The sequence below is a fragment of the Vidua chalybeata genome, chromosome Z, assembly GCF_026979565.1.
Source record: "Vidua chalybeata isolate OUT-0048 chromosome Z, bVidCha1 merged haplotype, whole genome shotgun sequence".
In the NCBI taxonomy this organism is placed as follows: domain Eukaryota; kingdom Metazoa; phylum Chordata; class Aves; order Passeriformes; family Viduidae; genus Vidua; species Vidua chalybeata.
The window spans coordinates 40,580,539-40,593,704 of NC_071570.1; the positions used below are offsets into that span (position 1 = coordinate 40,580,539).

At 38.7% G+C, this 13,166-nt stretch overlaps 1 protein-coding gene across 1 annotated transcript in view; it reads left to right on the top strand.

Annotated features, from left to right (window-relative positions):
- GOLPH3 (golgi phosphoprotein 3) overlaps nt 1-11,483 on the top strand; it is a 30,580-nt gene extending 19,097 nt beyond the window's left edge. The window contains exons 2-4 of the mRNA XM_053931936.1: nt 384-515; nt 4,199-4,313; nt 7,663-11,483. Of these exons, the coding sequence (XP_053787911.1) occupies nt 384-515; nt 4,199-4,313; nt 7,663-8,087 (672 nt within the window). The 3' untranslated portion in view covers nt 8,088-11,483. The remainder of the gene's footprint in view (nt 1-383; nt 516-4,198; nt 4,314-7,662) is intronic.
- Nucleotides 11,484-13,166: the final 1,683 nt, after the last annotated feature.

Here is a 13,166-nt window from a genome sequence, read left to right on the forward strand (position 1 = left end):
TTATGCATGTAAAATCATATTGATGTTTCTCAGTCACTCATAAGGCCATGTGATGTCAGTAATGCCATCATAATACTGTAAGTTTATTTTGACTGTGTATAAAACTACACTTTATACTTAACAGTTCTTGGTATTGTCCTCTTTCATTCTGTATAATTTTCCTGAGGATTCCCAGTTCTTCACAAGGCAGAGACTGAGTGTCAAAACTAACAGAGGATGAGACTGTTTCTCTTTCATGCTTTCAGGGCAGGAATGATAGTGACTACTGATGCCACTTCAAAAGTGTGAAAGCAGGAGAACTGCTTAGAGAACACGGCAAAGCCCTTTTTCTGTTCACTTTCAGGTGGAGATGGAGATATCTTACTGTCTTTCGTTCTTCACAGGGTTACACATCGTTCTGGAATGATTGCATCTCCTCAGGATTGCGTGGCTGTATGTTAATTGAATTGGCATTGCGGGGGCGTCTCCAGCTGGAGGCCTGTGGAATGAGGCGCAAAAGTCTGCTAACAAGAAAGGTAAGTGCAGGAAAATGGTCACATTTACGTGTCACACTCCACACAATACAGGGGCTATAAATTACAACCAGTTCTAAGAAAAAACCTGGTTTTTTTCTTTATGTGAAGATGATGATTCTGAGTAATGACCTAAGTGCAAAGTTAAACAGTGTTTTGGTGATGAGCTGAAGTGCCTTGGGACATCTCTGGTACCTGTGCCCGTGTTTGTTCTCCAGATGTGTTGCTGGTACTGTTGCCAACCAGCTGTTGGCAGTGGCCCTGGCTGGGGTGCGGTGGCAGCAGTTACTGCCAGTGGCACCAGCCGCAATCTGCCGAAGGAACTGGCTTTTGCAATGCCGGTGGGATGTGGGCTGAGGCTGAAAGAAATGGATAACTGCCAGATGCCAGATGTGTCCTGCAAGCCACCAGTTTATTTCTGGTGTACACAATGCTGAAGTTTGTGCTTGCATTGCATGGGAAGGAAACCATCATTGTTCCTGGGACCCCTGAGAACACACAACTGTCTAGTTGAAGCATGAGGCTAGTGTGTTAAATTGGTTGTGCTCTCCGACCTTCAAGATGGCCACATCTCTGCAGTCCCTTTACAGAATTGGGCTGAAGATTTTTACTTTTACCACTGAATTTTCCCTTTGTACAAAATGTGCAAAGTCACACTCTTGGAAGAATTTTACTTCATCAGCATTAGAGGATACTTGTAAAATAAACCTGTTGAAAACCTGGTGAAACGTTGTCTGTCCACCACAAATAAATTCTCTTATGGCACATTTCCCTGTCAATATTTTCTTTTGCTAAATTTTAAGGCAAGCTTGTGAATTCCCTAACCTTCTCCCAGCTCTCTTCACTTCAGAAAAATCGAATCTCTGTTCCAACAAACAGTCCCTACTTCTTTTAGCCTTGTTTAAGCATATCAGCATTGATTAGTTTGCACTTTTTTTTTTTTTCTCCAGAGCTTTTGGCTTCTTAGGCATTCAGTAATCTTCTTAGGCATTCAGTCAGGAGTTATTTTCATTCTGTGAAAACCTTGTCAGTTCTATCTACTTGAAATATTAACTGTGAGGTTGCTGGGTTCTTTAGGGAAATGGAAAAATAACCTGTATGTATATTCACTGAAGAATACAAGCAAAATTATTGTTTTTTGTTTGATTATGGTTGCATGTTTTTTTGTTAAATTTTATCAGTGATTTTGGCATTGGGTAGACGTATTTGTTTAAATTTGTATTTTGTTTGATCTAAAATCTACACAGTTTAGAGGTTTTCTTATTCTGCTGTTGTAAAGTATTTGAGATACTTTTCAGTTTTCAGGCAGGAGGGTTCTGTAAAAATAGGCATTAATTTAAGATTTAGGTGACGGTTGTTTTCTGCTTAAGTACTTTCCTGCAAATAAAATCCCTAAACGCACCACCTCCATCATTTTAGAAGTCAGTCTTGTGAATGACTTGTGTTGTTTTGCACCTTATTTGAAGTTTTCCATTAACATTAAATTTCAGTTTTGTTTCTGTGTTGGCCAGATTTAAGTCTTTACTCTGTCAAGTGTCCTTGTCCTGCTTCTGCAGGCTTTGCTCCCCATGCCCTTAGCTTTGGCTGTGAAATAAATACTGTGCCTAATAAGTGGAAAGAGCTGTCTAATAATACATCCAAAGTTGTAATTCAGGGGCAAAACAATTTACTTTGATCAGTTTAGTTTTTACTGGAACCACTCTCTCAATCTTGTCATCAGGTGGGGCACAAGTGATAAGGTGAGGATGAGAAGACGGTAGAACAAGTTTTTTGGGCAGTAGCATAGATATATAACCAGCTAACTGTGGCTTTAATCATATAATTAATTTGAAAGAATGATAGCTACAGTGATTTCCACCTAAAGCCTTAAATCAGGTTGATCTCTGCAGATAATATTTTGTACTTCATAATGGATCAAGATGCATTAAATATGTGATGGAATGCCACAGAAAGTGAAATCAGACTGAGAAAAGAGTGGACTTGATGGACCTTATTGAAACTTTGTAAATGGATACGATAAGCCTTGTAAATTTGGCTTAAGAGTATGTAATTGTCACACCATTTTGGAGTTCTGTCTACTGGGATCAATATTAGAAACAAATAAATGAATGTTGAGGTTTGCAAGTGGTTATTGAGTATAGAAGATAGTACTGTACAGTGCCTTACAGGCTCAGAGAGCAAACCAAATCAAAAGAGTTACTAAAAGCAAAAGGAATCCCGAAAAACCCTTGGCAGATTATCTTCAGTATTTTATTGCTAACAATTCTGAGCAATTCATGCAAGAGTGAATTTTTGTATTAAAACTAGAAAATTAAGGTTACTTTAAAATCTGTGCTTAATCTTCAGCTTTGCTTAATTGCAGAGCTACATTGTGAAAAATACAAATTAAATATTCTGTATAATGGAAATTTCCTTAGCTGATAGGTACCAGGCAAATCTAGTACCTGATTAATCACTGAAAAATTGGAATAAAGAATATTTTTTTGCAATCAGTCTGAGGATCAGCATCTCTGAAAAACCAGGATGTTCTCTGAGCTATGGAACAGTATGACATTTCCAGATCACCTTTCTGACTACTCTAAAGTGTTAAGAAAAAGAGCTTTTGCTTCCTGTTTTTCATATATGGATTTGTGTTGATGTATTCATTTTTTTGTCACTCGCCTGCTACCTTTTACCTGATGCTTGTAAAGTGCTAGCTTGTAAACTATTTAAATTGCCAAATATAATAGTAACAACAACAACAATAATAAAACCAACAATAACAACTACTACTATTATTATTAACAACTGTAGTAATTCTTCTGTAAATTAAATAATAGTTTATTTAAACATACTGATTTGAGCTTATTTAATAGTTTTCATTTGGTGCTCTTGATTTTGTCTCCTGAAAAAAATTGTATTTGTGCATAGTTTCTGTAACTACTTATACTGGTAAACAAGCAGTTACTCACATTTTGAATTTATTATGTTACTCTGAATCAATTTTTTTGTTGTGCTTTCCTGAGTGAAGAACTCAAATAATTTTAGAAGTTATTAAATAAGAGACTTATATAGTACTGTATTCATTGTTGCATGTTAAGGGGTTTATAAGTACATGTGTATTTTCCCTAGTACATGTGGTTTAACTGTTATTAAACGAAACTCTGTTAGCTGGCAGTGTGTTCTTCAGAGCTGCAAAACTTGCAGATGTTGTCATGAACCTATTTTTATCTGTTTGTATGTTGAAGAAAACTATTTTTTTTTGTTATTTTCATGCAACCTTATTGTTTAACTCAGTATTTTGAATAAATTGACTTGAAGCAGTAAAATAGACTATTCAGAAACTAATTTAGTGCAGTGTACTTCATTTTTGGGAGGTAGCAAAGGACCTAGCTAGTTAAGTGAGTAATTTTCCTTCAAAATACAGCTTTTAAGTTTATTATTAATCCTATAATTTTAGACCATTAAGGTTAATTAAAGTTACAGATAACCGCAGACTTAATGTATTTTGAATTAAAGCACGGATGGTGTTTTTTTTTTTCAATAATAAAGGTTTGGGTTTTTCAAAGTTGCATATTCTTAAGAGAGAGTTTGTTATTTAAAAAAAAATTATTTTGGTTTTCCTAACAGGTAGGTTTTTTATTGATGGGTGTGTTTGTCATATATGAATTATGTCAAAATACTGACTGTGTTTTATTCATTCGTAGGTGATTTGCAAGTCAGATGCTCCTACAGGGGATGTTCTGCTTGATGAAGCTCTGAAACACATAAAAGAGACCCAGCCTCCTGAAACAGTACAAAATTGGATTGAACTGCTTAGTGGTAAGCCTTGCACATAGCGTATTTGCTTTTTTTACCCAAATAAAGCTAATTATCTGGCATCACTAGAGATTATATTGCAAGGTTTTTGGAGAAAAAATATGCAAAAAAGATAATTAGTCTGTGCTCTAGGGTAGTCTATTGTTGGTTGTAGCCGTTAATCAAATATAAGTAACTGTTGCTTTTGACTTAACTTGGTACAGAAAGGATCTGTATGGAAGTGTCAGAGGACATCTCAGCTCGGTGGAAGAGGTGCCTTCCGCTGACTCTGAAGTAAATCAGGACTGCACCCTGGAGATGTAACTGCCTTTCTCTGTGTTTGGAAATGATGGTTGGTGGAAGTTTGGAGCCTGAATGTGTGCACTGAGTATTCAGATCTTTCAATAAAGAAAGGAGGTGAAGAGCGCATAGCTTGCACACAAAACTTGAGGGTGATTTGGCCATTAGTCATAAAGAAAAAATAAAGCGTTAGGAGTTTTATTTTTTCATTAACTGTATTAATGTAATAAATATTTTTAAATGTTACATACTTCTTGTTGATCAAAACAAAGTCTTCAAGATGAGTACTTTGCACGTAGCTTTCCCTGTAAAGCTGGGAAAAAGTGAAATGTCAGTAATCATAGTATTATTAATACATTTGGTTGGAAGGGACTTTTACAGGCCATCTAGTCCAGCCCCTCTGCAGTCATCAGGGACACCTTCCACTAGACCAGAGGACCATCCAGCCTGACATGGGATGCTTCCAGGGACGAGGCATCCACCACCTCTCTGGGTGATCCATTCTGGCATCTCATTGTGAAAAACTTCTTCCTTGTATCTAATCTCAGCCAACTCTCCTTCACTTTGAAACCGTTACTCGTGTCCCAGGCTCTGCTAAAATGTCTGACCCCATCTTTCTTGCAGTCCCCCTTTAAGCCCAGAAAGTCTGCAGCACGATTTCCTTAGAGCCTTCTCCTCTCCAGGCTGAACTGCAGACAGAATTGATCACCAGCGTTTGTCTGTTTTCACAAAGCACATAAATGCAGCTTCCTTGGAGTAGATCAGAGCTGTACTTCAGTTGTGCAAACAGCACAGGAAAAAACCCTGCACTGTTGACCCTCATTGTCAACAATATGACTCTGAGGTTGGGGGTAATGAGATTTGGAAGTTGCCTGTGTAAAATCTGCTACTTCTTAAAACGGATAAGCTGCAGAAATGAGCAAAATCTCTTTGCCTTTCTCTGCTTTCCTGTTTTCTTTGTTCTTCCCATTCATTCTGCACCATCTTAAACAGCCTTCCTTGCACACCAGTTCATTGTCAGGTCCTTGCCATCCCCCCTCTCCTGCTCCTTGGCTGTCAGGCAGTGGGGAGACTGGACTACAAAGCAGCCCATGGCAGGAGGGGCATGGCTGCTGCGGAGCCATGCAGTTCAGTTCTTACTCAGCTCCCCTTCCCTCTTACGGTCGGCAAAAACAAATCATTTTTCTTTTCCCAAATAGATAATTTGTGGTGACATTTCACCTCGTCTCCCAGCACATCAAGTTAGGACTGGCTCAAAAAAGGTCAGCTAATGAATGAACTAGTGTTGTAGGTTTTCTTTGAGCTAAGCTAGGGTTTTGCTGACTCTGCTGAGCTTTGGCTCTGGGAAGATAATTATCATCAGTGCTGTGGCTAAGGCTTGAATTAATAATTTTTACTAACATATGTTTATTATTTACTAATTCTTGGATGGCCTTAGTGTTCTTTGTATTTACCATGGTTTAGAGATCTGTCCTTCTGAAGGAAAATATTTCAATGGGTCTGGGCTGGGATTTTTATTTTTATCAGTTGGTTGGTTTTTGCTTTATTTTTCTTTATTTAATAAATTAATAAACTCTATTAGAATTTTGCTTTGGGGACCAGGTCGATCATGAAAAATCAGTGATGCTGAGTGCTGCTTGGAGTTACAGTACATGTGAGTCCAAAGCCATCATGTAAAAAAATATATGGACATGTAAGGTGATGTTTGCCAGGCTGATGTTTATAAGGTGGCCTCTAAAGAAAGCAAAGGTAGGGAATATAGAAGTTTGGGCCAAAATGTCAGGTTACCTGCATCTCTCTCCGTGTCTGCAAAGTGTCTGTGTAATTGACGAGCTTGGTCACAAGGTGTCACCACAGCACTTTCAGCCACATGGCAACTGTAAAAAAAATCTAGGAAATAGCCTTTGCCCTGTGAAAGGTAGTAAGGAAACTACTTTTTTGTGTTTGTGTGATAGTTCCATTTATGATCAAACTGGGGAATTGCATTCAGTGATATGTAGTTGGACTTGTGTAGTTCAGGCCTGGTTGAGTTTTCTGGCTTTCCCTCTGCAGTTGGAGTCACCTCATTTATTTGCTTATCTAGCCTATTGGATACAGTGTGTGTCACCCTCCATCACAGAGGGAGAAACCTCAAAGTTACCTGTGGCTTTCTATTGTTCTTGTTATTCTTTTATACTAACCAGTACATTTTTCAGAAGTTTGGTACAGAAATTATCATCATTCATGGAAAACCTCCATCTATGTAAGAAATACTTAAAGCTGTACCTTTTCTTGCCCCTTAAAATGCATAGTCTTTTACATCAGGAAGGGATTATGATAAATTCTTAAGTAAGCTGGAATTAAAATTTTTAGCCTGTTAAATAAACTCTTAAGCAAAGGTAGAATTCTCAATGATAAACAGTTTTAGTTGGAGCTGTTGATGCTGATTTTGTGCTTTGTCAATTTCCTCTATGCCTACAGTCACACACTCTGAAGGGCCAAGTTCTGCCTCAACAAGAGGCATTAGAAATAATTTGTATAGAAGCATTAAAGACTCTGCCCAATATGTGCTTCATGTGTGCACACCTGTGCCACACACATGGAAGCAGGAAGGGGGAGAAGAGTGTAAGCCTGCAGAAATAAAGAAATGCTTGTGGTAGGTGTGCATTAGCTTGCCTCTGTGGCAGAAGAAAGGCAGTAACACTTCTCCTGGTCTCTGACATGCTAAAGGACTGTAGAAGGTGCTTAATTTTAGTTTATTTTTATTGTTACTAGAAGTAAATTCATTCTGCATATCTGGTTTGTTTTTTGTTTTACAATACAAGGTTTTTGTTTATTTTTCATATCTGTAATCAAGACATGGCTTAGCGATCATTTAATCCAAACTGTCAGTGTACCCCAGAGCTCCTCCAAGGAGGTTCTCCTGGTCTCTGCCTCCTTGCCAGGGATCAGAGAAATGCTGACAGGAGCATAGTGTCTTGTAATCTGCTATATGATTTTGACAGTCATTCTGCACCACAGGGGAGAAAAAAATCACTGCAGCAGTGCAGCTTAAACTTTGTCTGACTGTTGTGTGGTTTTCTTGCTGTTTTAGGTGAAACATGGAACCCACTGAAGTTGCACTACCAACTACGAAATGTCCGTGAGCGGTTAGCTAAAAATCTAGTGGAAAAAGGTGTACTGACAACAGAGAAACAGAACTTCCTTCTTTTTGACATGACTACACACCCTCTCACCAACAACAACATCAAACAGCGCCTCATCAAGAAGGTTCAGGAGGCGGTTCTTGACAAGTGGGTGAACGACCCCCACCGCATGGACAAGCGCTTGCTGGCACTCGTGTATCTAGCCCACGCCTCAGATGTCCTGGAGAACGCTTTTGCCCCCCTCCTGGATGAGCAGTATGATTTAGCCACAAAGAGAGTGCGGCAGCTCCTGGATTTAGACCCTGAGGTCGAATGTATGAAAACCAACACGAATGAGGTTCTGTGGGCTGTTGTAGCTGCTTTCACAAAGTAACTACATTCAGACTGAAGTGTTCTCTCTTCTTTCATGTAAACCAGTTTTTTCTCTTTTATTGACTATTCATGTTTTCTGTAATTTTTACCTTCTCACATGATGAATTGGCTTTTGTTTAATGGGAATTATAAGTGGTGTATTCCCTACTTCTCTATCTGTATACAGGATTCTGCTGGTACAAGAGACTTTCCTGTTTAAAACAACAGAAGGGTGAACTGCCATATTGGCATTCCATTTCCTATTAAGTTTGAGTTACCTTAAATACTTTGTTTCATTTTTCACCTCATTGTTATTGAAGTGGTTTGTCACCAAAACTCCATGTTGAAGTGTCTGTCAGGACATTTTATACACAGATGTTTTCGATTACATATATCAAAATTACTTAAAAAGCAGAAATGCCATTAAGCAGCTTTGTCAGTAGTTTCTGTAAAATGCCCCATAAATTTTAATTTTCATGCAGGTCTCTTGTGTACTTATATTTTCATGATAGCTGAGTCATAAGGCTATTATAGAAAGGTCCAATTGTTTCATAAACCAGTTTTGGGAGGGGATACATTCCATTATATTGTGTATATATAGTTCAAATTGTATATTAACAACTGCCCCATCTTAGTATTTTGCAAGATCTACTTACTTGTACACCTGGTGCCCCTTATTTGCTGTCAGTCATTGCCATCTGATGCAAAGAAGGGCCTCCTGCAGAGGTCCTGTGTGTGAAAGCTGTTTGTTTCCAGAGTCTCTGGAGTTTGCCATCCAGGTATTCTCTGTCTATGCATTGCCTTTGAAAATTAGTGAATGGAAAGAGACTGCTTTCTATCATTGGTACTTTTTTCTTTCCCTCCACTTCTGTATGGAAAAGATTGATGACCAGTACAATTCCTGAGTGCAGTTTTTGGTTTTGTACACAAACTAATGTTTATTTCTTAAACCTTGAACTATTTTACACTATTTTATTTCAAAAAGTCAGTCCTAGCAGGTGTTGCATGTAAATGGTTAGCAAGTAATGGCAGCAGTTCAGAGAATTCAGATTTCTGTAATGGGATGTTCTGCTATATTTTAATTTTTATATATACAATTATGCTGATTAGCACACTATTGTAAAGAAACCCAAAACCTATATAAAACTCTGGCTTTTTAAAATTTATTGCGTCTTTGCCGCTGCTTGTTATTTTCCATTGGTTTCACAGTGTAAATATTATGCATTGAAAAAATTAAGCATTGATTTCTATACTTTTTTTTCATCATACCAATGCAGATTTATAGTGGGGCTTACAGGTATTTAGAAACCTTTTGGTTAATATTCAGAACAAGAATACTAGATGGTGTATAACTGTAGAGTTGAAATTTAAGAGATCCCTTAATCTGTATACTAGCTTTTTACCTACAGGAAATAAACTATGATCTTGAAAGTGCCTCAAACAGAGTAAGCATGTCACTTATATTTTTTGTTGCTAATTAGAAAGGTTTTATTGCCTAACTGAAAGCTTTAGTTTATATCCTTCTTATTAGAAAGGGAGAATTTATATTATGTAGTTCAAACTGACTTAATCAGTGGTGTTGCTTGGATCTCCAGGATTCCTGGCTGGGACAGGCTGAATTCATTTGGGGAGTCTGCAACTGTGCCTGCCCTAGGTAGACCTCTTCAGTCTTGAGCATGGCTCTACAGCCTCATCTGTGACTGGATTTCCAATTTTGCACTTCATTTTCAATCACTGAGATGCTTAAGTAGTTGATTCTAAAATACAACTTAAATTCATCATACCTCTATAACCTTTTTTAGGAAAGGTTTTTAAAAATATGGTCCTTAACATTTAATGGCACACTGTTCTTTCAGTTCTTGATGTTATTTCTTTAGACAAATGAAATTAAAAGTATATTGTAAAGTGTTTCAAACTCTGTTTTACAAATAAAAAGACAAACAGTGTTCTCTCACTTGTAAGATGCTGTGGTGAAAACTTTGAGTAGCTTGGGCATAAACCTGGGACATTGTCTTTTAAACATTTCAAGCTGTGATTGCTTTTAAATAGAAGGAAAATGAAAATTGCTGTGTTGCTCTTGTATTTGACAGCTTATGGAATACTTTCTGTATACTTAGTAGTAGATGCAGCTCACAGCTTTCATTGTCTCTCTCATGTGATCTGTTTTCTCATTTTCTGTTGCTCTTTGAGAAGGAGGAAAAAGTAATTAGGTGGAAAGGTCAGAAAAATGGTGGCGTATGTAGGAGCAAGTTATGTGCACAAAACTTTTTAAATGGCTTTGAAAATCTAAGCTACTTGAAGCATGCTTCAGACTGAAAATATCTTTCACAGTCATTTTTCTGGCCTCTCTTCTTCATTCTGTGAGTATTTTCCATGTTTCCATGTTTGGTTGTGGGGAATGTTGGAGTTTTATCACCCTTATAGTCTACATGGTTTAGAAGTAGCCATCCTTTTTTAATCCCCCCCCCCCCTTTGAAAGATGATTTGGGTTGTTTTTTTTTTTTCCACGCACAGAAGATAACTGCACACAGTATTTTATCAGATTTATTTTGCTTAGATAGGACCTCTGACCACAATGGGGAGGGTCTGTGCTGGACATGTCAAAGAAATTGGATGTAAGTGAGGAAGGATTTGGGAAGAGCAACAGTGTCTTTTGCTGGACCACCTGGTGTGAACCTGGATATGCAGGGGAAATAGATGAGCTTTTGGAGTCCTGAGTCCTAAAATTGTGCTTCAAAAAGTCCAAAACCTCTAAGAAGGTAAGTTTGATAGGTTAACAGGAACTGATTTGGCTGACATTGTTGCCTTTATTGCTATTTTAGGTTTTAAAAAAATGGTTGAACATGGGAGACTGTGTTGGTGAGATTCAGGTACCCTTCTGCCTGTGGGCTGCTACTGCAGCTCACGGAGACCTACCTGGTTTCCAGACAGTTCTGCCTGCTCCAAACCCTCGTCTCTCAGTGTCTACTTCAAGTGAAGACTATTATTCAAAGCCTGAACTTGAACACGTGCCTCAAGGAACAACATGTATTATTCAGGGACACATTCTTTTAAAACAAACTTTCAAGTCAAAACCAGGATTTTGGAAATTAAATCACCGAGCAGTGTGTGTACATATACACACGCACATGCACACACACACACATTTTCACTTTGTCCTTGAGATTGACATCGTCCTCTCCTGTGTTTCTAGAGCTGGCATTACAGTGCTGTTACATGGACTGGTGGTGAAACGTGTGTACCATAAATGATGCTTTTGAGGCAAAATTTGCATAAGTGGCAGTAAAAAGCTGCTGACTGCGTGCTCGTGTGTTCATGCCCATTTCTCCTACAAGGTGAAGATATGTATTAACTGATGTGTTCTCTGTGAACCGGACTGAATCTGTACTGTAACAAAATAAAGCACTCTTTCATGCTATCAGCTGCAGGTGGTTACTGCATATCACATGCATGCAATACTTAAAGGATATTTTTTTTTTCATTTGTGCAGTAATTTCCAGTTTTTCCTCAGGCTGCATTATTCATCAGTTTGAGAAACAACTTTTTTTTTTTTTTTAAGGTTTTCATCAAAGCCTCAGCTTTGTCTCAGCTGGGCTTCAGGCAGCCAAAGTCTTTTATGTCCCAGTTACCCCTATTGTCCATCTTTCTCTGTGGAGGGGGGGTTTCCAGCTTCAGAGAAGTATTAATTTTTTAATAAAGTAATTTATTTTTGAAAAAAAAAATTGAAAAAGTAAGTTTATTCTGTGGAAATTCTTAATGCATTTAACAATTTAATTACTTAGGAAATGAGATGCTGTGAGGTACTTTGTAAGTGTTAAATATAAAGTGGGATCTCAGGTGTCTGTATGGGGTGACTGCCTTGGGGCAGTGGTTGGGGAAGAAGCCCAGTCAAAGCTGCTGTCCTTGTTAATCTCTGAATAAGATCTGGGGTTTCCTCACAGTGGGTCTTGCTTTCTCCTGCCCACAGAGCAGCAACATGAAGCCTATGCAAAGTTTATGATAAATGTCTTCTGACCCCAGAGAAAGCTACTGTAGAAACACAGGAAAATGTGAATCCCAGGACAGCAGACGAAAATAGGGAAAGAAATGCTGATAAATAGTTGTCTTTGGCTTTCTCTCTAACCTTCACCTCTCTGTACTTCCAGATAATTTCTGTTTCAACATTTTTTTCCCCTGACTTTGGGCTCTGGTCTTCTCTGTTTCTTGTCTTGTTGCTTGGTGACTTCAGCAGTAGTGTGGCCAGAAGGACCAGGGCAGTGATTATCCCCCTGTACTCAGCATTGGTGAAGCCACACCTGGAGTTCTGGGCCCCTTAATTCAGTGGGGACATTTGAGGTGCTGGAGTGTGTCCAGAGGAGAGGAACACAGCTGGGGAAGCATCTGGAATATAAATTTTCTGAGGAGCAGCTGAGGGAGCTGGGGATATTTATCCTGGAGAAAAGGAAGCTCAGGGGGGACCTTGTCACTCTCTACAACTCCCTGAAAGGAGGGTGTAGCCAGGTGGGGGTCAGGCTCTTCTCCCAGGAACAGGTGACAGGACAAGAGGAAATGGCCTCAAGTTGTGCCACAGAAGGTTCAGGTTGGATGTCAGGAAGATTTTTTTATTGAAAGGGTGGTTAAGCACTGGAATGGGCTGCCCACGGAGGTGGTGGAGTCACTGTTCCTGGAAGTGTTCAGGAAACAACTGGATGTGGCACTTAGTCCTGCGTTTTAGGTGGTGTTTGATTAAAGCACTTTCCCCTCTGATTTGATTCCCCATCAAAGCCTCAAGGAGCCTCCTCTTTTTCAGCAAAAGGGTTTGTCAAAAATAGCTGCCTTGATGGCTGAACTGAAGCAGCTGGTGGCCTGCTACAACTCATAACACCTGTTTTGTTAAGGTGAACTCAACTTGGTGCTAATTTACCTTGAAACTTCTCTTTGCCAGCTTCTAAAGCAACTTATACTCCATGCAGCAGGAAGAACTTGTGGCTGAAGGTGATGATTTTACTAGTTCTCTAATGTAAGTAGATCTTGTGAGCCAGTGCTTCAAGGACTTGCTATCTCTCACTCCAGCTTTTCCTACAGTGAAAGTATTCTATACAAGAGTAATTTTCTCTTTTGG